We start from the raw sequence: 22,729 nt of genomic DNA on the forward strand, positions 1-22,729 counted from the left end.
CAGCCTGGGGAAAGGGGTTAACTCCCTGCCCCTTATTGTTTGCCAGATTCATCCCTCGCAAAGCTGCTATTGAGAAAACGTACCTGTAGTGGTGGCTGGTGCACATTGAGATTTGTAGGGTGAAAGGCAGGGTGACCAACAGCAGGTGGAGCCAGGGCCAACGGCAGGGAAAACCAACTAATGCTATTTTTGTCCTTCTCCCTGCTGCATTCTACAAGGATTGAGACTAAGGAGGAGGAAGCTGATAGATAGCGCCAACCCCCGGACTGGTTGTATGTGTGAAGGTGGGGGTATTTGTTACTCCCCCTGCCCCTAAGGCAAATAGCAGCTTCAGAGAGAGTGGTTTAACTGGGAAAATGCTACTGATTCAGGAGGTCTTATGGCTGGTATTAATTTGTTTTTTAAATCATGGGAGATCCTTATCACAGATTTCCTGTGTCCCATCTAATTTGGATCAGAGTGTTCTTGGATATCATACACAGGGCTTTTCTATTTTAGCACTATATTTTAAGATGTCAGTTCTGCTTCTCTGGGTCCTTTGCCGCTTGTGATTAATTGGGCCAAAGGGCAGCTTTGCTGCAAGAAGGGTAATCTTGCAATTGGCTTTTGCTAATCTTTTTTAAAAATCACAGAGATGAGCACTCAGGTGCTAGAATGAGGAAGAGTGCACAGCATTCAAAGATCTGGTTAAAATAAACATTTAAACAACATGATTAAATAAATTGGGTCTGTCTTGTAAGAATGAGTCTGCTCTGTTGTCATCTAATTCATTGTATATAGTTTACAGTCCCATGCTGTCATCAAGACCTTGCACAATATTTTCTTTTCATCTTGATTTTCTACAGAATCCATCGGCTAATGATTGATAGCTCACATGTTGATGATGATGGCGAGTACATGTTTGTTCCAGATGCCTATAATGTCAACATCCCCTGCAAAGTACATATTATAGGTAACTTCCTGATGCCTTTTTTTTGTAGCTTATGGCATGTGCTATTTTATATTCAGAAGCTGGCCTACATGGATCACAGATACAATGTGATCCTAAAATGTGGTTTTGGTCCTAAAATAGAAAACAGATCAATCAGATGATCTCCTGGCAATTGCTGCAGTTTCCTGCATTCCAGCATTTGTGGGAAAGTGGTAGAGTTGGCAACTGTGCCTGGAGCACACTGTGGCCTGCACAGTGAGGAATATCCCAAAGGGGTAACCATGTTAACCTGCCATAGCAAAACAGCCAAGAGTCTTGTGGCACCTTATTGATTAACAATAAAAAAGAGGCAACTTTGTTGTTTCTGTAGTAAAAATGTTAGTTTTAACAGTAAAATTGTTACTGTTAAAGATTCCACTAGATACTTTATTATCTTTGCTGCAACATAGCTGCACATCTGGAACATGAGAGGTGAGGAGAGAGAACAGAATATGTGGTGTGAGAGGTATATGAAGGGCTGTATTTAGATCCTGCATTGAGAAGGGGGTTGGACTAGAGCAAGGATGGGGAAACTGTGGATCTCCAGATGCTGTTGGACTACAACTCCCACCATCCTTGACCATTGGTCATGCTGGCTGGGGCTGATGGGAGTTGGAGGCCACAACATCTGGAGGCCCAAAGGTTCCCCACTCTTGGACTGGGGTGACCTCCAAGATCCCTTCCATCTCTCTGCACTTCTGTGACTGGTTTTAAAAGTGCACCCTAAACATAGGCTTTGTTCCCCATAAGCTGGAACATGGGGATCCATTACTCAGATTTAAAGTTCCACTGCTTGCCTGGAGCTCCTGTGCATTGGCCTTAAGCTCTATATACAAAAGTGCTTTCATCATTCTATGATCAAATGAATAGAGAATTTACAAGCATGTAGATGTTAGTAAAATATTTACTGTGTGAGTGGAAGTGGAAGATTATGGATGTAGATAAATATTAAATATCTTATAGCCAAAACAGATGTGATCATGTTCACACAGTTAGTAATTGTTGACACTGCAGCCCTCTCCTCAATTCAGATCTTTAACCCTTTGACAGTTCTGGAAGTTTTGGCCTTTAAAAAAATTACTAATAATGCATGAACAACATCACATCTGTTTATAGTTTACATGATCAATGAAAGCTGCTTTTTTCTTTAACCCTTGCACAGGCTGCAATTACTTTTGTTCATGGTTGTGAGAGGTCTATCACAAGCCAATACTGTAGTGTAACAGGCCACCCCAAACTTCCACAAAGTGAGATGAAGAGCAGGATGTTTTCTCATCTGGGTCTTCCTCTATCTTAAGAAAGTTTTCAAAGTAATTTGGATCTGACCTACACTTTCTTTTTTTTTTTTCAATAATTTTTATTCAGATTTTCATAAAACATACAAGACAAAATCATAAAACATTCAAAGACAAAAAACAAAATCAAAAATAGTTAAACAAAAAGAAAAAAAGAAAAGAAGAAAAAAAAAAAAACAAAAATAAAAAATAAAGAGTAAAATATTGACTTCCCATTTGTCAAAGATCAAATCAGTTATAAGTCTATAATATATAGCAATCCTGTCTCTTAAGTCATATTATAAAATCACTTTCCTCCAGTAGTTATCTTACTTAATCATCAAATCTCATAAACATTACTTTATTCTTTCCACAAAAAGTCAAAGAGAGGTTTCAATTCTTTAAGAAATATATCTATCAATTTTTTTTTTCCAGATAAGCATATCGATTAATCCATCTCATTACTAATTATGATAATCTTATTGTCATAACCATAGTCAAAATAAACATTTCAATTAATCCATCACATCAGAATCTGTTAGGTTCAGTAATTTCAGTAGCCATTGTTCTATTATCTCTATTAGTTCCATTTTCCATCTTCCATCTTCAGTAGTCTTGTTAAGTCCAGTAATTTCAATATCCAATCTTCCATTATCAGTATTCCATAATAATCTTGCTGTCAAAGCCATAGTCATATAATAAGAGTCTGATGGGAATTACCTCTATCCCAAATATTTTCTTGCCATCCATTCTGAATAAGTTGCTGAAATACTGCTGTAAAATCATATCTCTGTTCTTTTTTTCAAAATACACTGGGTCATCTCTTAAAAGTTTTTCCATTGTCACATGGCTGCAGTTAATTCCATAGATTTTCTCTATATTGGGCTCCATCACATCATTCCAGTCCAGAAGATAATCCATGCCATTGATAACTTTATCTCTAGAGTCTTCATTAATTTCTTCAGAGATAACATTGAGTTCCAAACAATAGATTTTATTTCTAAAGTCCATAGACTCCAAATCTTGTTCCTGTTCCACGTTTGTTCCAATCTCCGGGATCTCCTCTCTCACAGGGACCCCTATTCCAGTCTCCAGGGTCTCCTCTCTCACAGGGACCCCTATTCCAATCTCCGGGGTCTCCTCTCTCACAGGGACCCCTTCCAGGGTCACCTCTCTCACAGGGACCCTTATATCTTTAATCTCCTGCTTCATTTTACTCAATTCAATTTTCGTTATCTCAATCTCATTCATTATTCTCTGAAACATAGTTATTTCCAGATTCTCAGCCACTTTCTTAATTGCCATTTTAAAAGAAAAATATAGGAAAACCACTTCTTATTTCAGCAACAATTGGGTTAATACTCCAAACTTGGTGACATCACAGTATAAACAGAGCAGACAGCCTTATCTCTCCAATAGTTAAGTAAACAAAATGCAGTTCCCAGGATCGAAGCAATTAATGGCAATCGTCAAGAAACAGATTCGTCAAAATAAAATAGACCAAAAAGAGAGTAGTCTCAAAACAGTATAATATTTTTCAAAATAAAAATCTGGAATAGAAATCCCTCTTCTGTGTGTATCTTTAGAATGCAAATCCAGGACAGCTTTTTGCAACAAAAACAGAGATAAGCTATTAATTAGTGCGTAGCAGAGAGAAGTTACGGCTCCCCAGTGAGATGTCAAAAACCGATCAATCTGGCAAATCTCTTTTAAACAGCAACAATTTAAGTCAAGTAAAAGAAAAATATAGAAAGAAGGGTGCTTGCCTGTTAGTGCGTTCTCTCTTAGAAGATAAGATGAACGTTCGCTTTAACAGATAGAGCTTGCTGTTGAAAATCCGTCCCACCTTCGTCGGCTGGACCTCGTCCCATAAATTAATGAGATCTGGTCGTCCCAACAAAAATAGGCTTTGAGGTTAATCTCTTCGTTTCTCCCTACCCGGGAGAAGTTTAATCAGTCAAAAAAAAAGAGAAAAAACTGACTGATATATCTGAATAAGCTTCTTTTGAGGCAGGAGCCCGTCTCAAAAGCAGGCACAGGCTAAGTCACCCTTCCCGGAAGTCGATCTGACCTACACTTTCAAGGATCAGATCTCCCTTAGTGCCTCCTGGGGTTCCTTCCTGCCTCGGATGGGTTCCAACAATCCATAAAATAGGATGTTGGTATAATTTCTAGGTTTGGAGCTAACCCTGCATAGTTGCCTTGTATGGCTAACATAAGAAGAGCCCTGCTGGATCAGGCCAGTGGCCTATCTAGTCCAGCATCCTGTTCTCATAGTGGCCAACCAGATGCCCATGGGAAGCCCACAAGTAAGACCTGAGTACAAGATCATTCTCCCTTCCTGCAGTTTCCCGCAACTGGTATTCAGAAGCATCCTGCCTCCAACTGTGGAGGCAGAGCATGGCTAGTAGCCTTTGATACCATTCTTCTCTATGAATTTGTCCAATCCTTGTTTAAAGCCATCCAAGTTGGTGGCCATCACTTGCCTCCTCTGGGAGCAAGTTCCCTAGTTTAACTATGTGCTGTGTGGAAAAGTACTTTTTAAAATCTGTCCTGTTTCTTCCAGCATTAAGCTTCATTGGATGTCCTCGAATTCTAGTGTTATGAGAGAGGGAGAAAAACCTCTCTCTTTATCCACTTTCTCCATGCCCTGCATAATGTTATAAACTTCTATGATGTCAATTCCAACTCACTTTTCTCTAAATTAAAAAGTGTCAAATGCTGCAACCTTTCCTCATAGGGGAGTTGCTCCATCACCTTGATCATCTTGGTTGCCCTTTTTAGAACCTTTTCCTTTTTGAGTATTCCCAATGCAGTCACACCATAGATTTGTACAACAGCATTATATTAGCAGTTCTATTTTCAATACCTTTTCTACATAGCCTGGGGAGCAGCATCACTACTTCCCTGACTGATGAGATGTTCTGTGGCACTCTTTGGTTTTGATTGGCTTTTCTTGGACCATCTTTCCTAAGAGGAAGGTATCTCTCTTTCACTGAGGGCTGCTTCATGAAGATCATAGAATAGTAGAGTTGGAAGGAGCCTATGAGGGCATCAAGTCCAATCCCCTGCTCAATGCTCAAGATGTACATGCCATGTATATACACACACATGCATATGCTTACAGTAAACTAAAGTTGGGGATAATAGGTGGTATTCCTGATTACAACATATGAAAGAACCACAAGTATCTATTATATTTCTTATTATAGCATATGAGGGAACCAACTATTATATGGATAGCTTACATATTGAAGTTTGGTATATATTGCAGCGGAGTGCAGAAATGAATAGTCTAGTAAGACTGGTAGTTGCAAGAATAAAGAAGCTTGATGTTTATTACTGCTGGAACATAAAGTCATTCTGGCTACAGGTATACATGTGGTCATTGTGAGCTACGAGGCTAGTACTCTCAGATATTATCTCTGACAAAGGAATAGACAAAGGAAGGAAAGAAGGATAACCTGAGAGAAACAAACAACAAGTGGTTACTTAAAGAAGGAATCAGCAAGGGAAGAATAGGTTGCCTTTCTGTTTATCAGCCCCCGCTGGTTCAGGTTACTTGTCACAAGTGCTGGTGCTTTACTCCCAACATTACTAACAAGGATATGGGGAGGGTTGATCTGTTAATTCCAAGGAGTCATACATCAGGGAAGTAGACAAGGTTAGAAAGTTTTCATCCCCTTCTTTCTGTATTGTGTTATAATTGTGCAGATCAGTGCACATATTGAAATGCTCTTGTCATTGTGAAAATTCTTCAGTGTCTCGATTTTACAGATCCTCCTAAAATCCATCTTGATGGGCTTGGTGAAGGCAATACAGTGACAGTTGTAGCAGGAACCAAGTTACGACTTGAAATCCCCGTGTCTGGGGAGCCACCACCCAAGGTTATGTGGAGTAGAGGAGAGAAGGTACAACTGTAATTTAGATTTATATCTGCACTCTGATGCCAACACTTTAAAAATAATTGGTTAAAATATGTGTAGCTGAGTGACAGAGCAAAGAGTAACAGTGACATAACTTTGAACTAAATTTTGGATGATTAACAATAGCTCACCCCCTAGCCTATAGCACAAGGGTTCCTAAATTCTGGTTTGTGGACCACCATTGGTCCACAAGCTTCATTCTGGTCGCCTACAGCATGTCTGTGGATTTGTGATTGAAGATGAGAGGTGGCACATCCATCCATTAAATATTCACATGTATTTTTGTTTGTATTTTTGTTGCTTCTTTTGTTTGTTGTATTTTTTATTGTAACACAGTTTGAATTCTGTGGAATTCAGGTTGTAATACAATAAAATACAAAACAGCGGAAGTGGAAGATGTAATAAAAATACAATTAAAAATCATACAGCATATAGCATAGTGCATTACAATTGCTACAATAGGGAGAAAATCATTAAGTGGTTCATGAAGACCCTCAACTATTTTTAAGTGGTTCGTTGAAAACAAAGTTGGGAAAAAAGCATATAGGAAGCCACCTTATACTGAGTCAGACCATTCATTCCTGTTGCTCAGTAATGTCAGGAGTGACTGGCAGAGGCTCTCTAGGCAGGAGAGATTCCTAGCCCTACCTCAAGATGCTGGGGGTTGAACCTAGGATATTTTGCATGCACAGAACCCTCTTGAAGCAGAAGATTGTGCCATCCCTGACCAAACATTCTGTCCTTAAAACAGGAAGATGCATAACCTATGCAAGCTCCATAATTGTTGGAGTTATTTTCTCAGTGAAATGTAGAAACTAGTTATTGTTTAGTAAGAAATGGTGCATGCACAGGGAGGGGTAGGGTTTAAGAAAAATGCAGTGGATTCAATGCAGTGTGACTACCATTCAGTAGTCATCCCACCATTCCTTCTAGTGATGCTATGGTGACTCAGCTCACAAGAGGATGAGAGGAGCAATTTATGTCCTTCATATATTATGTTGGAGGGGTGCCTCTCATCTACAATTACACAAATGTGTGTCAACTAGTGTTGTGTAGAAGGCAGGTCTATTCTGTGTGATGGTGCTTCCTATAGTAACACAGAAAGCTGCCTTGTACCTGTTTGAACTTTTTGTCCATCTAGTCTAGTATTGTTTCCTCTGACTGGCAATTGCTATTCCAGGGACTTCCAGGGGTGACAGCACCTACCCGGGGTTTGGTTTCCTTGGAAAGAAGGTCACGGAGACTGGTGTCTTATAGGATTTTTTAAATTTACACATATATATAACATGAACTTAAGATGGAGGGGTTATCAGCATTGAGACTCCATCAGATCGGGTTTCCCAAAGCAGGCCTCTCTGTGTGTCTTTGCAGCTTCATCCCAAGATGAGACTAAAACACAAGCCTCTCCTGGGCTCTAGGATGGGAGTGAGGAGGACCAATAGCAACAGGATCTTTCTTGGCCACATCCATTTGGATATGCAGATTGACCACTCAATAAGCTCACTAACTCATAGACTGACTTGGCTAAACTATTGACTTATGCAAAGGAAACTGGTTTGCCCAGTTTAGCAAGTTTCTCCACTGCAGACTTACCTCTTACAGACACACAATTATAAGCTAGAAGGGGTCTAAAACTATCGTATTGTTGCGCACCTCCCCCAATCTCCGAGCGGTGAGATTTCAGGGGTCCCTGCGCTCCTCCAGGGTTTGGTTTCCTTTGGGAAGAAGGTCAGCGGAGACTGGGGTGTCTTTATGAAATATGGTTTGTTTATTTACACACATTCCAACCTGAGCTTCAAAATGGAGGGGTTCAAGGCATCAGCAGTCCAATATTCACCTTTTCCATCTGTATTACAGGAGGCATCCCAAATGCCATGGTGCAGAGAGCCAGTCTCTCTGCCTGCCTTCAGTCTCCAAGCATTCTCTAGACACCACCCAAACTACAAGCCTCTGCTGGGCTCCAGGAAGGGGGGGATGCTCTCTTGAAGAGTTTCAATGACAAAAGGGTCTTCCTGGCCCATTCACCATTGCTGGGCAACTGATAGGCCCATTATCTTACCTGGTCAATCTATTTGGTTACCAAAGGAGAGACTCATCTGACCAGCAGAGTGAGTTTCTGTCCCCAAGGCATAGGATTCCAAATCAGAGGTTGGAATGGGGCCCACAGGAATCATCCATCCCAACCGCCATGCTCATAACAGTGTAAACCCATCCCCACAATCCTATAATGATTATTTTAACTGGATTTGCCAGGGATTAAATGCAAGATCTGCATGCAAAGCATGTGCTCTATTGCTAAGCTACGGTCTATTCCTGTTTGTTGCAATCTCATTCCAACAGTCTGTTACTAAATAACTAGGCACATTTTGGGGTTGCCCACAAGGGCCACAACATATTTCACAAGTATAGAAGGCAAGGACAGGTTGTAACAAGGGAAAGATGGGGCATTGGAAGGATGGGGCAGAAGTATGACAAGAGAGTGGGTTGGAGAAAATATTCTTTGTAGATGTTCCTTTGACCCTGCTGGTTATAGCTTGCTATGTGGTGGCTGATTCATTCTTGCCTCTGGAATGGTTTGTAAGAGACAGTGGTGTGCAATGCTGCTTCTAGAGGTGAAAATGCCACCAGTAAGGGCATAACTACACAGGACAAAGCCTATTTGGGAAGGGTCGATTCAGTTGGGAAGGGCTATAGCTCAGTGGTAGAGCATCTGCTTTGCATACAGAAAGTCAATCCCTGGTATCTCCAGGTAGGGCTGAAATCCTGAGAGCCCCTGCCAGTCAGTGTAGACCACTGTTCTTCAACCTTGGTCCCCAGATGTTGTTGGGACCACAACTCCCATCATTCCTGACCATTGGGCTAAGCTGGCTGGGGATGATAGGAGTTAGAGTCCAACAACATCTGGGGATCCAAGGTTGAAGAACAGTGGTGCAGACAGTACTGAGCTGGATGGACCAATGATCTAATTTGGTACAAGGTATCTTCCTATGTTTCTAACTGTCATACTCCATATTATTCCTGCCTGCAACTCACAGAACAGGGCACTATTCAAATTATATTTATTGAATTTTGTTAGATTTCTGTATATATCTTTCAGCTAGTTGTACAGGTTCCTATTTATGCTTTGATTCTAATTTGCCATATCCTAGTGTTTTTCAACCCCATTGTGTAAATTCTCTTTCTCTTTCTCCCATGCTCCCATTCTTAATGATTGATAGTGGCTCATGGATTCTGCAAGCAGAATAAGAGCAGAGAATTATCCAGACAGCAGTTGTTTGGTGATTGATTCAGCTGAGAAAGATGACACAGGTCCCTATAGAATAATGCTCAAGAATGAGGCAGGAGAAGACTCAGCCGAAATTAACATCAAAGTGGTTGGTAAGTCCAGTGCGAGGCTTTTGTACCAAGCAATATTTAATTCAGCAACATTATCATTTCTTTGTATCTTTTCAATATACAAAGTACTTCCTAGTTTTTAACCTCACTAATTTTATGGTTTTTATCTTTGCTGGTTTATCTTTTCTATTTCTTATTGTGATTGTTTTTGTGTTTGATTTTTGGTTGTTGTTTTTTAAAATAATAATAATAATGCCTTTTAAACTATGTTGTTCAATGTCCAGAGAAAGTGTTTGGGTGGTATACAAATGTTGTTACTAAATAAATAAAAATGATCCTCTGAATTAGGCTGAAATAAGAGACAGTGGCCTGGTTTTCAGGTCACATTAAACCATCATTTAAAGCCGCATGTTGGTGGACACTGCTCAAAAGTTTCTGTGGTGCTCCTCTCTCACTGCTGCTGTGCCAGGGACAATCCAGAATATGGTTTGACATGTTGCCCAGATCTGGGCTCATGGTTTGTTTTTCTTCAAATGAACCATGAGCAGTTTAGGGGAACCAAACCACAAGCCTGGGTTTAGATGACATGTCAAGCCATACTCCTGCTTGTTTAGTCTGTGGTGAAGCAGGAGTGGGGGGAAAGCACTGGGGGAGTATTTGTGCAGCTTGCACCAGCATGCTGTTCATTCACATTAAACCATAGTTTATTTTAGATGATGGTTTAATATGATGTGCAAATTGGGCTAATGATTGTTTCCAAGACCACCAGATGTACTTCTTTGTAGTTGAGCAGTGATTTAATCTTGGCTCATGTCTATAAAATCTGTTTTTAGTTTGTTTATTAAAAGTCTAGTTTTTGCTCCAGTTTTAGAAATAAATGGTTGGTGCACAGCAATATCAGCATGTTTAGTATGGGAAAAATCCATGGAAATATATTTTTGCTTGCAACAGATATCCCTGACCCACCTGTGGCACCCAATGTGGTTGATGTAGGAGAAGACTGGTGCATTATGAACTGGGAACCTCCAGCGTACGATGGTGGAACCCCTCTCTTAGGTAAGCAGATCTACCATCAACATGGATATTTTGATGTTTGGTAGCATTCCTGTCAAGTTCAACAGGACCTTCTGAGCTGGTGCCTCCACAGTGGGCATTCTGCCACCGACTCTTAAAAAAAGAAAAAAGGGCCAACAAAGGAGACTTACATTCCATGGGAATTCGGTCAGCTGATGGATGGTGACTTCAGTGCTGCTTTCTGGAGGGGTTCTCTATAGGTTGTGCAGCTGATCTAGCCATGTCTCTACCTGCCTGGCAGGTATGGGGCAGGTGGGTGTGGTTTTGAGGAAATGGCATCACAGGCTCCTGGTAACATCATGCAGGGGCATTCTGGAAAATTGAAATGGTGGCTCCCAGTCCCAGCTACGTGGCACTGATTAGAACACTGGGGGTGGAGAATTAAGGGGTGGTGTTGAAGGGCAGGTGTTAGCAGTGGGCCTGAGGATATTGCATGTTGACACCAGGGTTGGAGAGGAGGGAGTGATATGGAGTGGCAGCTTTCTGCAGCAGCCATACATTTTTTTGTATTATTTAGTACTACCCACACTTGAACAATTATCTGTAGGTGGGAAAAAATGTATAAAGCAGCCTGGAGGTGTGTTTTGTATTGTATATATTGCATTTTATGTATTTTAATTGTATTTTAAAGTTTTTGTGATTTTATTGTTTACAATTTTATTATGTACATGTTTGATTTTATTTTTGTAAGCTGCCCTGAGTGCCCTATTATAGGGTAGAAGGGTGGGATAGAAATATTTTTAATAAATAAATAAATAAATTTGAGTATAAATATAGGTAATCTAGGCCATACAAGGCAGCTTGTGAAGAGAAGCATGTGGCATTCCATGGATAAGCAGAAGTGTTGTAACTGACAGGTTTTGCTTTCTCGTGTATGTGTGTGTGTTTATTCAGCTACCACTGTGCTAACCAGGTCCAGCAAGGAATTTCTGTGATGTTTGCACTTGTTCATTTTAGAAGTACTGAGTCATTAGCTAATGATATTATATTTATGCTTCTATTAATCAACTACATCCAACCTTTAAAAGAAAGCTGGACAAAGACGTGGTAATTTATAACCTCTCTATAGATTAAGATAATTCAGCTTGGCTGTTTAAAACAATAGTGCCATTACTGGTAAGTGCAAACCACAAAGAGTCGTCCCCCCCCCAGATTTGCTTGCCAGTGGCACCCAACTCCTTCCAAGCTAAGCAAAATCTATAAAATCAATATGAATTGCTGGAGGTGTAAGAAAATTAAACCTTTTATAGATGTTTAACATTAAACATTTTATAGATTTTTTTGGACGGCTGTGATGGATATTATACAAGAAGTTTCATGACAGAACATCACACAAACCCCCAAGACAATACTCCTCTGTGTGATATGAACAGAAGCAAGAACAGCCAATATTCAATTTATTACATGTTTACTGATCTGCACGATTCCTTCTCTTAACTTTCTAATAGGGTGAATTGACAATAGAATGTGTAAGTTTGTATGAGTCTGTACGTTTCCTTTGTGTAATTAAATGATGATAAGGAGGATGGTTTTATTTGTTTAGGGTACTACATTGAAAGGAAAAAGAAGCAAAGCTCCAGGTGGATGAGGCTGAACTTTGATCTTATTAAAGAAACAACTTTTGAACCCAAAAAGATGATTGAAGGAGTTGCCTATGAAGTCCGCGTGTTTGCAGTCAATGCCATAGGCGCTTCCAAACCAAGCATGCCCTCAAAGCCTTTTGTACCTCTGGGTGAGTAGATAATATACAACATACACTATATGTTATTAAACAATCCAACTATCGAAATATCTTTATTTCGAGTAGAGTATTTTAATATACTGGGAATTCGAGTAGAGTATTTTAATATACTGGGAATTTGTCACCTCATGCAAGAGACATTCATAAACCTGAAGTCGGAGGAGAAAGACAGCTGTCATCTTACACAGTTTCACAGAGGGCATCCAAGTTCCAGAGAAAGAGGAAGATGGTGGAGGAACTGCGTTATTTCTCTGGAATATGCAATTCACCAAGCTCTGGACATGCATATCCATTACTGAAAGGAAGTGAATTATATACCAGTAGATCTGACTGGTCTAAAGATCATTTCCTTGTTCATAATAATTGTTACTGATGATTATACACTATTGGTTACAGTGACATTAATTTTTTTTCATGAACAAATATTTATGGTTGGGAAAGATATGTATATGTCCAAGACTATGTTTTGTAGGCTGCCATGTCCTGTCCAACAGCAATCTGCTTAAAACAATTTTTAAAATTTTAAATGTTTATATGCTGCCTGTTATACTGCAGCTTCTCCATTTTCAAATATGTTTAATTTTTGGTGTTCTTAAAAATCGGATTTTGTAGACGCCCACTGCCAGGGACTACAGGAGCTGAACAGGGAACATGGGGTGCTCAGTCTGACCTCATCTAGCAGGCTGCCATGAACTGTCCATATTTTGGCCTTGCTTCTGTCTTGGGCTGAGGAAGACTCCAGTTTGCTCAGCCCCACCCTTTTGCCTCAGGATGTTTCTGGTGGGAGTTGTTGCCTGGTATGGCACCAGGGAAGAACAACGGCAATGGAATGATATGCTGCCTGAATTATCCTTGTTCCCTATAGACACAGTGTGATTTGAATTTCTGTTCCTATACCAGTCCTTAGTGTGAATTTTATGCTGAGAGTCTTTTGTAAGCCACTTGCAGAGACTCCCACGGCTATAAAGCAGAATCTAAATAAATAAGTAAGATCACCCCCTCCATCCTTGTGGAGTATAAACCCTCTGGATTTGTCAAAACGGGTATAAAATACTAGGAGCCTGGCCTTCTGCCTTTGTCTGTTAAACAGAGCAGTATCTTTTGCTTCCTACACTCCAGTTCAAGCCACTGACCTCAGGGATCTTGATCTGGAAGTTGGAGATTCAAGTACTGCCACCCACTGCCCTGACCTCACCTACCTGTTCAGCCATCTTCTATAAATTGACATCCTGGTGCATTGTTTTGCTTGTTTATATGTGTGTTATGGATGAGCGAGAAAATCAATTCACTTTGCATTTCAAACTGAGTCTCTCAAGTTTGCACTTTCCGAAACAGTATGAAAACCAAAATACAGTCATCCTTTGAAATTCACACTCATTCGAATTTTGCAGTGCAATTCTCCAACCAACCAATGTTTACAAAAACGCATATATTAGGTGGAAACGTGCATAAAAATGAATATATGAGTGAAAATGACATACAAAAATGTATTATACTTGGAGGAATTGCTTGCAAAAATGTGTACATTAGTAAAACTGCGTACAAAAATGTGTTTATTAGGAGAAATTCACACTAGAATGCTTGAGAATTTTCATAAGGATTTAAAAAAAATTCACAAATTGCTGCAGAAATGTGAAGAACTGGATTTAAGATTGGAAAAATGAGAAACTGAAAGAACGGAAATTGACAGATCCTTCCATCCCTTTTTATGTGTGTGTGTGTGTGGGGGGGTGACCTTGTAAAAGCCAGGTTGCTTATCTTCCAACAGATATATGTCAAGGTCAGTTTCTGCCACCCTGTTTTTTAAGAAACATCCTAACAGCATTTATTTTAATTAATAACTGCTCCCAATCTCAAGAGGAAGCGTCCAAATAAAATGAAAGAAAGAACAGCATCAGGAGAACAAGGAAAAGACCAAAACAAAACATTAAAGAGCTTTAACAGATAGGCACTAAGGTTCTATTTCTAACTCAGACTCTCTCTTTCATTGTTTCCAGCTGTCACCAGTCCGCCCACCTGCTTGGCAGTTGATTCTGTAACAGATAGTACGGTTACCATGAAATGGCGGCCACCAGACCAAATTGGAGCTGCAGGTTTAGACGGCTATGTTATAGAGTATTGTTTTGAAGAAAGTAAGTGACAACTGAATTGTGCTTCAGTTAGGTGAGATATGCCCTACTTTTTATATTTGAGAGCTGCTTCCACTTACATTGAGACCAAATATATTATAAGTGAGGATTCTCCAAAGCAAAGGATGTCTTTCTGTCCTATCTAGCTTCTAACTTGTTAGTTCTATTTGTTATAAATAATATTGGTCTTGCATTTTCAATTGGCATTCCAGACCAATGGCTCATAATTCTGGAAAACCTATGCGATATGTAGTGCATTGATATGGAAATGCCGTTTCTGCCTTCAGTAGCAATGCTCAGTTGCTATACTCGTGATGAAGGCAGGGGAGAGGAGAGAGAAAAAGCAAAATTAGTGCAAAAATATGAAAACCCCATGCTGATTCTTATTCCCATTGTAATTTCTTATGTGGTGAGGTCAGCACAACTCTAAATTTTGGTGTGTCAAAGTATTTTTGTATACTGATGGACAAGCTAAGCTGGTGACTGAGCCATCGCCTGCTCTGCTGTGCTGCCACACTTGAATCTTATTTATTATTATTGCAACCCGTATCTGGCTACATGTGCATTTGGGGCATTTATCAGGAAGCCTTCACGCCCTTGAAATTAAAGGTTCAAGTGAGGGGTTTCACACTCTAATCTATGGGTGGCTATCATTTGCCTTGGCAGCAGCCTGCCAACATTTCCCTGTTGAACAAAGTACTTAAAGAGTGTTAAAATATTTTAATATATTCTACTCTTTGACTATCAGCCAAACTACACAACATTGCCCTTGAGTGCAAGATTTTTTTTTCATACATAGCCAGCACCTTTCCCACACCCGGATCTGGTTTCACACCCTGATGTAGGAGTGGAGAGGACATTAACCCTTTGCTCCCTGATGCAGTCCTGATTTCGATTACTCCACCCTAAATGCTCCCAAGGTCCCACTGGGCAACCCATTCCAGATAAAAGTGTAGTGTTGGGCAAAGAATTAAAGCCCTTCTATCTCCCCATGCCAGGGTCCTGATCTGGACTGGGGTCCCTGCACTGGCTATGTGCAAAATAAAAATCCTGTTGTGTATTGTTCAATCCTATAGCTCAGCAGAACCTTGGACTAGCTTTTTGTTTTTAAGCTACACCATTTACAGACAAATAGCTGTGCAGAAGGTTTTAACTGACATGGAATTAAACCCCTTCCCATGTTGCTGCCAAATATCTGTAATGTGGAAAACTTAAGAAAATGGGAAAATAGATTTCCCTTTTTTACATTTTTTTTGATAAATTTTAACAAAATTTAAGTAGACCAGCTAGATCTTTTCAGAAACAAGAGAAACATAATTTACAGGGTAGGGTGGAATGGAGAACACCAGGAGAAAAAAAAATGACAGGTGCTATAGAAAATTGATTTCTTTTTGAAGTTTACCCAATGCATTAGAGTAGCCATGTAATCAAGGTTTGTTCTTGTTTTACGGCTGATGTTTTTTCTGGAGTAGGGCAGGCTACAAGCCCAGGTTCAGACATCAAGCTGAGCTGGGCCCTGGCTTGGCTTTCAGCAGCACAACAGCAGACCAGAGGAGTAGAGTGGCTGTTATCTCCTTTCTGGGAGCCCACACACTTGTGCTAAGCCATGGTTTGGCCATGAACTGACCACAGGGGCCTCTGCAGACTGAAAAGGAAAAAAAGTAATTTGCTTGAAATGCATTTGGTAAAATGCAAGAATAAATTAGTTTTCTATCACCCTGATGGAAGTTTCTCTTTTCTTGAAATGCCATATTTCAATTTGCCGGGAAACTGATTTTGCCAAATGTTCAGCTTAGCTCCGTGCTGGCTGGGGCTGATGGGAACTGTAGTCCAAAGCATCTGATGGGTACCAGTTGGTGAAGACTGATGTAAATAATCAGGACTATGTGAATTAGCCAGCAGCCAGTTAACAGGGAGCAATCATAGAAGGGAATTCCAGGGAGGATGCTATAGCAATAATAGGTAGAAAATCTTTCCAGGGATGCTTCAGGGTCCAGCAGAGAAAATTTCCTTGTATACCTGTTGAATAGAGCAAAACCTTTACTTTTTTCCTTTTTAGATAGGCTTAAAAGCGTTAAGATGATATCTCAAACTGACAGCTGTGTCTGCCATTTTGGTGTTGCACACCTTAGATAAAAAGCAATTGCAGTTGAGGGGTGAAATAAGACACTGACACATCAGCTTGGGTTGAACAAGGGCCACTTTATTAAATTACAGCATACAAACCCAATTTTAAAGTGACCTGCAGAGGGAAAAAAACTAGGTGTGGGACTCTCTATAAGCAAGTAGCTTGCCATACAGCTCTTGGGCGACCAGCCCCTGCTGAGGCAAGGGCAAGCCCATCTGCTTACCCTTTACCTCAGCCATACCTTGTAGGTGAGTAGGGGAGCCTTCCCACATTATCCCCACCCGGGGTTGAATAACCCCTGGGTAGATGAGATAAGTTGGCCCCAGAGGCAGCCCATATCCTATCCTCGAGCCGCAAAGCCGTGACAGACAGGCCTCCGGAACCGCCAATCACCTCCAAAGGTGCCTAAGGGGGCCACTTAGCTGTCCTTAACTATTTCCCTTCCCACATCTTCCCGCACCAGTGCTATAACAAAACTGCCCCATAGGGCATTAGCCTTCAATATATCAATTGTGCCAAATCAGTGAAACCACCTATTAATAACAATGCCCCCTAAGCTGATTCCCTCACCCTCCCATAGTGTGGAGCAGGCGAAAAACCTGCCCACCAATGAGGGTGGGCAGGATAAAAATTCCTACTCTCCCCTGAAGCGACCCATATGCACACCATAAAAGAGGGAGGGTGGGGTGGGCGTTGCAATTCCAAAGAGGAAGATAGGAGGGGCAGCTGGGTTTAAATAAGCCCTCAAGCCTCGCCCCTCCCTTCAGCCAAGTCGCGCTCGTGTCATAGGTGTGATGCGTGACTTTTGCCTCACTTAAAGATGGAGGCGGCAGCTTTGCCCCCATCTGCAATTATGCCCTGCCCGTCAGCTGTGCGGCGAGTGGGGCATCATTAGTGAAGTAGAGTGAATACCACTCATGTATATATTGTTAGCACTTTGGAACAAATCTTTGTTTGAAAATGCAAAACAATACTTGATGTTTACTGCTGTATCTCTTGCTCTTCCTTGTTTCCTTTCATATTTCTTCCAATACCTGAATTTCTCTGTTTTTCATATTTTCTTCCAGTACCTTTCCTTCAACTAATTTTTCTACAATCTTTAATATTTCACCTGGATCTCCAGGTATACTTTCTTTGACTGTCAATCTTTCAGCTGTCACTTTTTTCATCTCTGTCTTTCTTCTTTTACTTATTCTATCAATTATTCTCTCTTTTCCTTCTCTGTTTTTCTCTGTTCCATGTCTATTACGATTGAATGGGGCATTGTTATGGCTGCTTTAATCACGGACAAATTTTACAATAATAATGGAGGGTGACTTTGGGGAAATAATGCCATGGCTTCTTTAAAGAATAGAGGAGATTTTCAGCTTTCAGTGAAACTAATATTACATTTCAAATACATATACATAGATTTAAAGGATCAAGCATCCTTCATAGACTTAGTGACAGGATCAGATATTATGCTCCTCTTAACTCATTCAGTCATTCATCTGCACTATCAAGAACTGAATCTGGAGGTTTTGGGAACTGAAAATAAAAGAATAAGCACCTGGATAATTAAAGGCTCCCCGTTCTCTTTATTATCTCAGAATAACATTGAAAATGCAAAATATGTAACATGATTGCTTTTTATACTTATCTCTGTGAGAGCACAAGTATGCAAATTAGACTGAAATCTTCATCTGGAAGAAACATCTTGCATAAAAGAGATCCCCATACTTGTCTTGTATTTCCTTTTCTCTGGGGCCAACATAACAAAAACATCACCACCAGAATATGGCACTGCAGAGTCACCTGAATTTGATCCAATGTAGTAAGCAATACTTAAAAGTTTATCTCAAATGAGCAAGCTCTGAAACAACCTCAGGTGCCTTCTCAAATAGCTAAATGACCTCAAGTAAAGTTTGAACTCCAAACCCTTTATTCTTCCCAAGCTGTGTCCTGGACCTGGATGCATGTATTCACAGGAGATTCAGAATCAGGTTCTTAATAGAATGAAACCTGTTGAAATCATTGCAGCCGTGCTGCCGGTTGCCGATCCTAAAACACCACTTCTCCCCAATTCTAATTGACTGCTTCCTGCCCATTTAATTGTTCAAAATCATGACAGGTTATAAAACCTGAACACTTTTGTCATTAGGTCCACTTAGCCGGATACACCAATCCTCAAACAGATTTTTAATCATTGGCCGTTATCCGATGAACCACATATGCTATGCGCTACGGGGTTCCAATATGAACCACCAAAGGGGAGAAAACACTTGAATGCAAACTCTTTGACAGGCGATATTGAGAGAGACTGAGGTCATTCAGTGGACTGCAACCATCGTTGTGGCAGCAGTCCTCCAGGTCACCTTATACCAACAACAAATCCCTCTACACACCATTGTTCTTTTTCTATGTCTTTTACTGTCCTCTTTTTTATTCTTGTCTGTGCTTTCATCTTCTCTTCCTGCTGAAATCTTCTCATTTACTCAATGGATTTCTCCTGCCTATCTGCTCCTTTTCTTCTCCAAACCTCATCTTACTTAGCTTTTCTCTCTGGATGCTCTCATATACCAGGTTCTTCTGCCTACAACTGTAAATTCCCATATGTGCTTTCCAAATCATTTAGGTGCTCAGGAGCCCACAACAGAGGGCAAGGGAAGCAGTGGTACAGAGCAAAATAATAGAGAAGCAACAGATGGGGGCCTGATCAAGACTGAAGAGAAGACAGCAAAACCCTGTGAGTTTTCAACAGCATTGTTCCCCCCCCTTTTCCTTTTTGATTGTTTTGTTTCCCTTTGATCTATGGCTGGAACCTCAATCTGCTGGAAACAAAGTGGAGGAAACAGGCAGACAATGGTTTGCGACGTGTAGGTGTCTCTCTCACACACAAGATTGATTTTATTATCTAGCCAACTACTTGATCATCCCAAAGCTCCTCTTCAAGGTGCAGTGCGTATCTCTGTATACTTACTAACAGGGATTACTATCTACTGACTCATATCTCGCCTGTGTGAAAGTGGGTGTCCTGAATTAATTGTAATGATGGACTCTCATAAGGTATATCAGCAGAAGTATATGATGGTGAATTTCTGGAGGCAACCTATGACCTGGAAGGTAAAGTATGCAATGAAGATATTTAAGCATTCACACTGAAATTGATTCCCCCCACCAATAGTATAACAGTGACGTTACATACTCCTGCAAAGATACAAAAGTGTTTGGGAGATTTGGGGAAATGACCCCTATTATTGTACTCTCTCTATAGCAAATTTAACCTGTAAAGTGCTTTTCACGTATTATTTTGCTAATCCTCATAACAGCCCTGTAAGGTAGATCATTGTTATTATCTCACATACAGCAAGCTGCAGCTAGGAAAGAGTGCCTTGCTTATGCCTGAAGTAGGATAGGAACCCAAGCAGTATATTCTCAAATCCAGTGATTCACCTTTAATGGGCCTCCCCCCAAGAATACTGAAGAACGAGTTTAACGTGGTTAGTTTCTTATGTGAAACTAACCAGATTGTTCTTTCTGGGTTTTTTAAAAAAACATTCTTTCTAAGCAACCTATTCAATAATTTACAGTTTAAGATAGTTATTGGTGTCCGAAGCTGTTTATGATTTCTGTGTTTATTTCAAAAGAGCTAGATGGTCGATGGTTAGTTTTTTCCCTCTCCAAAGTTCTAAGAATTAAGCTGGAGATTTTGGATATTATCCAGATAAAGGCCATAGCCCCAATCCAGAGGCTCCTTGTATGTGTGGAGCTCTGATATGTACATGGAACTGCAGACATTTTCCCCATTCATTGTCATTTCAGCGACAGCTCCATGCTTATATGCATAGTTATTTGCATAGAAGTGTCTTTGACATTGAAGTGAATAGAGAGGCATGTGCTTGTTTGGAGGTTTTTGTGTGTATTGAAGAATCCACAGAGCTCTGAATCCTTCATAATATCGGTCTTGCATTTTGAATGGGCATTCCAGACCAATGGCTCATAATCCTGGAAAACCTGTGCAGTATGTATTACATTGAAACATCGATGCCGTGTGTGCCTTCAGTAGCAATGCTCAGCTCTTCTAGTCATGAAGTGAAGGAAGGCAAGGGAGAGGAGAGAGAAAAAGGAAACAGTGGAAAAATAGGAAAAGCCCATGCTAATTCTTATTCCCACTGTAATTTCTTATGTGGTGAGGTCAGCACAACGTTTGGGCTTGTCCTTCTAAATTTTGGTGTGTCAAGATATTTCTCCAAACTTTATTTTTGTGTACTGATGGACAAGCTAAGCTGGTGACTGAGCCATCATGCCTGCTTTGCTGTGCTGCCACACTTGAATATTATTTATCATTATTGCAACCTGTATCTGGCTACATGTGCATTTGGGGCATTTCTCATGTTGAAGCCAGCCTGATTATATAATGAAGATTTTCAGTGTGTGCATGTCAATCAGATCTCAAAAACAACAATTGTTCCCACGTGAGCCTTGATATAAGTTGAAACAGCAACTGATCTAAGGCCAAGAACAATGGATGCTGTCGTCACCTAGAATGGGTAAGGAAGTGGGACACTGAGTGGAGTTCAAAACTTCCCCACGGGGGAAGTATCCCCCCTCCGCATTTTGTGATGTCTGGATAACAGTTCGTATAGGAAATATCTAAGAATATGAGGGTAATCTTGTCAGCCACAAGTCTAATTTTAGCTGTATTATTGGTATGGACAGCATATAGAAGTTCATGGTGCAGGAAGTCCAGGCAGAAGATTTAGAAAGTATCCATTTCCAGAGGAAGTAAATGGGGCACAATGTGGCTTGCCAAGGAGTGACAGACACAGTTGAGGGGAAGTGAATGGTCCCCCATTTCTACTTTGCCACCCTGTGCTATGTGAGTGGCCTCCATTACATATTGCATATACATTACATCCAGTATATATTGTTAACACTTTGGAACAAACCTCCTTTTCAAAATGCAAAAAAATGCTTGATGTTTACTGCTGTATCTCTCGCTCTTCCTTGTTTCCTTTCATATTTTTTTCAATACCTGAATTTCTCTGTTCTTCATCTTTTTTCCAGTACCTTTCCTTCCACTAATTTTTCTACAATCTTTAATATTTCACCGGGATCTCCAGGTATACTTTCTTTGACTGTCAATCTTTCGGCTGTCATTTTTTTCAGCTCTGTCTTTCTTCTTTTACTTATTCTATCAATTATTCTCTCTTTTCCTTCTCTATTTTTCTCTGTCCTATGTTTATTGCCCTAGAATGGGGCATTGTTATGGCTGCTTTAATCACGGACATATTTTACAATAATAATGGAGGGTGACCTTGGGGGAATAATGTCATGCCTTCTTTAAAGTTAATAGAGGAGATTTTCAGCTTTCAGTGAAACTACTATTACGTTTCAAATACATATATATGCATACATTTAAAGGATCAAGCATCTCTTATGGACTAAGTGACAGGATCAGATATTATGCTCCTTTTAACTCATTCAGTCATTCATCTGCACTATCAAGAACTGAATCTGGAGGTTTGGGAGACTGAAAATAAAGGAGTAAGCATCTGGATAATTAAAGGCTCTCCGTTCTCTTTATTATCTCAGAATAACATTGAAAATGCAAAATATGCAAGGTGATTTTTTTATATACTTATTTCTGTGAGAGCACCAGTATGCAAGTTAGACTGAAATCTTCAACTGGAAGAAACATCTTGCAAAATGAGATCCCCATACTTGTTTTGTATTTCCTTTTCTCTGGGGCCAATAAAAACATCACCGGTAAAAAAACGGCGTTGCAGAGTCACCTGAATTTGATCCAGTGTAGTAAGCAATACTTAAAGGTTTGTCACAAATGAGCAAGCTCTGAAACAACCTCAGGTGCCTTCTCAAATAGCTAAATGACCTCAAGTAAAATTTGAACTCCAAACCCTTTATTCTTCCCAAGCTGTGTCCTGGACCTGGATGCATGTATTCACAGGACATTCAGAATCAGGTTCTTAATAGAATGAAACCTGTTGAAATCAGCCGTGCTGCCAGTTGCCGATCCTAAAACACCACTTCTCCCCAATTCTAATTGACTGCTTCCTGCCCATTTTATTGTTCAAAATCATGACAGGTTATAAAACCTGAACACTTTTGTCATTAGGTCCACTTAGCCGGATACACCAATCCTCAAACAGAT

The 22,729-nt window shown here is 40.2% G+C and overlaps 1 protein-coding gene across 6 annotated transcripts in view; it reads left to right on the forward strand.

The window, feature by feature from the left end:
- Positions 1 to 22,729, forward strand: part of MYBPC1 (myosin binding protein C1) — a 165,506-nt gene that overhangs the window by 79,112 nt on the left and 63,665 nt on the right. For all 6 annotated transcript variants that reach the window (XM_061638845.1, XM_061638844.1, XM_061638847.1 and 3 more), the window contains 7 exons: positions 846 to 952; positions 6,022 to 6,155; positions 9,389 to 9,548; positions 10,458 to 10,562; positions 12,124 to 12,312; positions 14,319 to 14,453; positions 19,193 to 19,303. In XM_061638845.1, the coding sequence (XP_061494829.1) occupies positions 846 to 952; positions 6,022 to 6,155; positions 9,389 to 9,548; positions 10,458 to 10,562; positions 12,124 to 12,312; positions 14,319 to 14,453; positions 19,193 to 19,303 (941 nt within the window). The remainder of the gene's footprint in view (positions 1 to 845; positions 953 to 6,021; positions 6,156 to 9,388; positions 9,549 to 10,457; positions 10,563 to 12,123; positions 12,313 to 14,318; positions 14,454 to 19,192; positions 19,304 to 22,729) is intronic.

Source organism: Rhineura floridana, chromosome 8, assembly GCF_030035675.1.
Source record: "Rhineura floridana isolate rRhiFlo1 chromosome 8, rRhiFlo1.hap2, whole genome shotgun sequence".
Taxonomy (NCBI): Eukaryota; Metazoa; Chordata; class Lepidosauria; order Squamata; family Rhineuridae; genus Rhineura; species Rhineura floridana.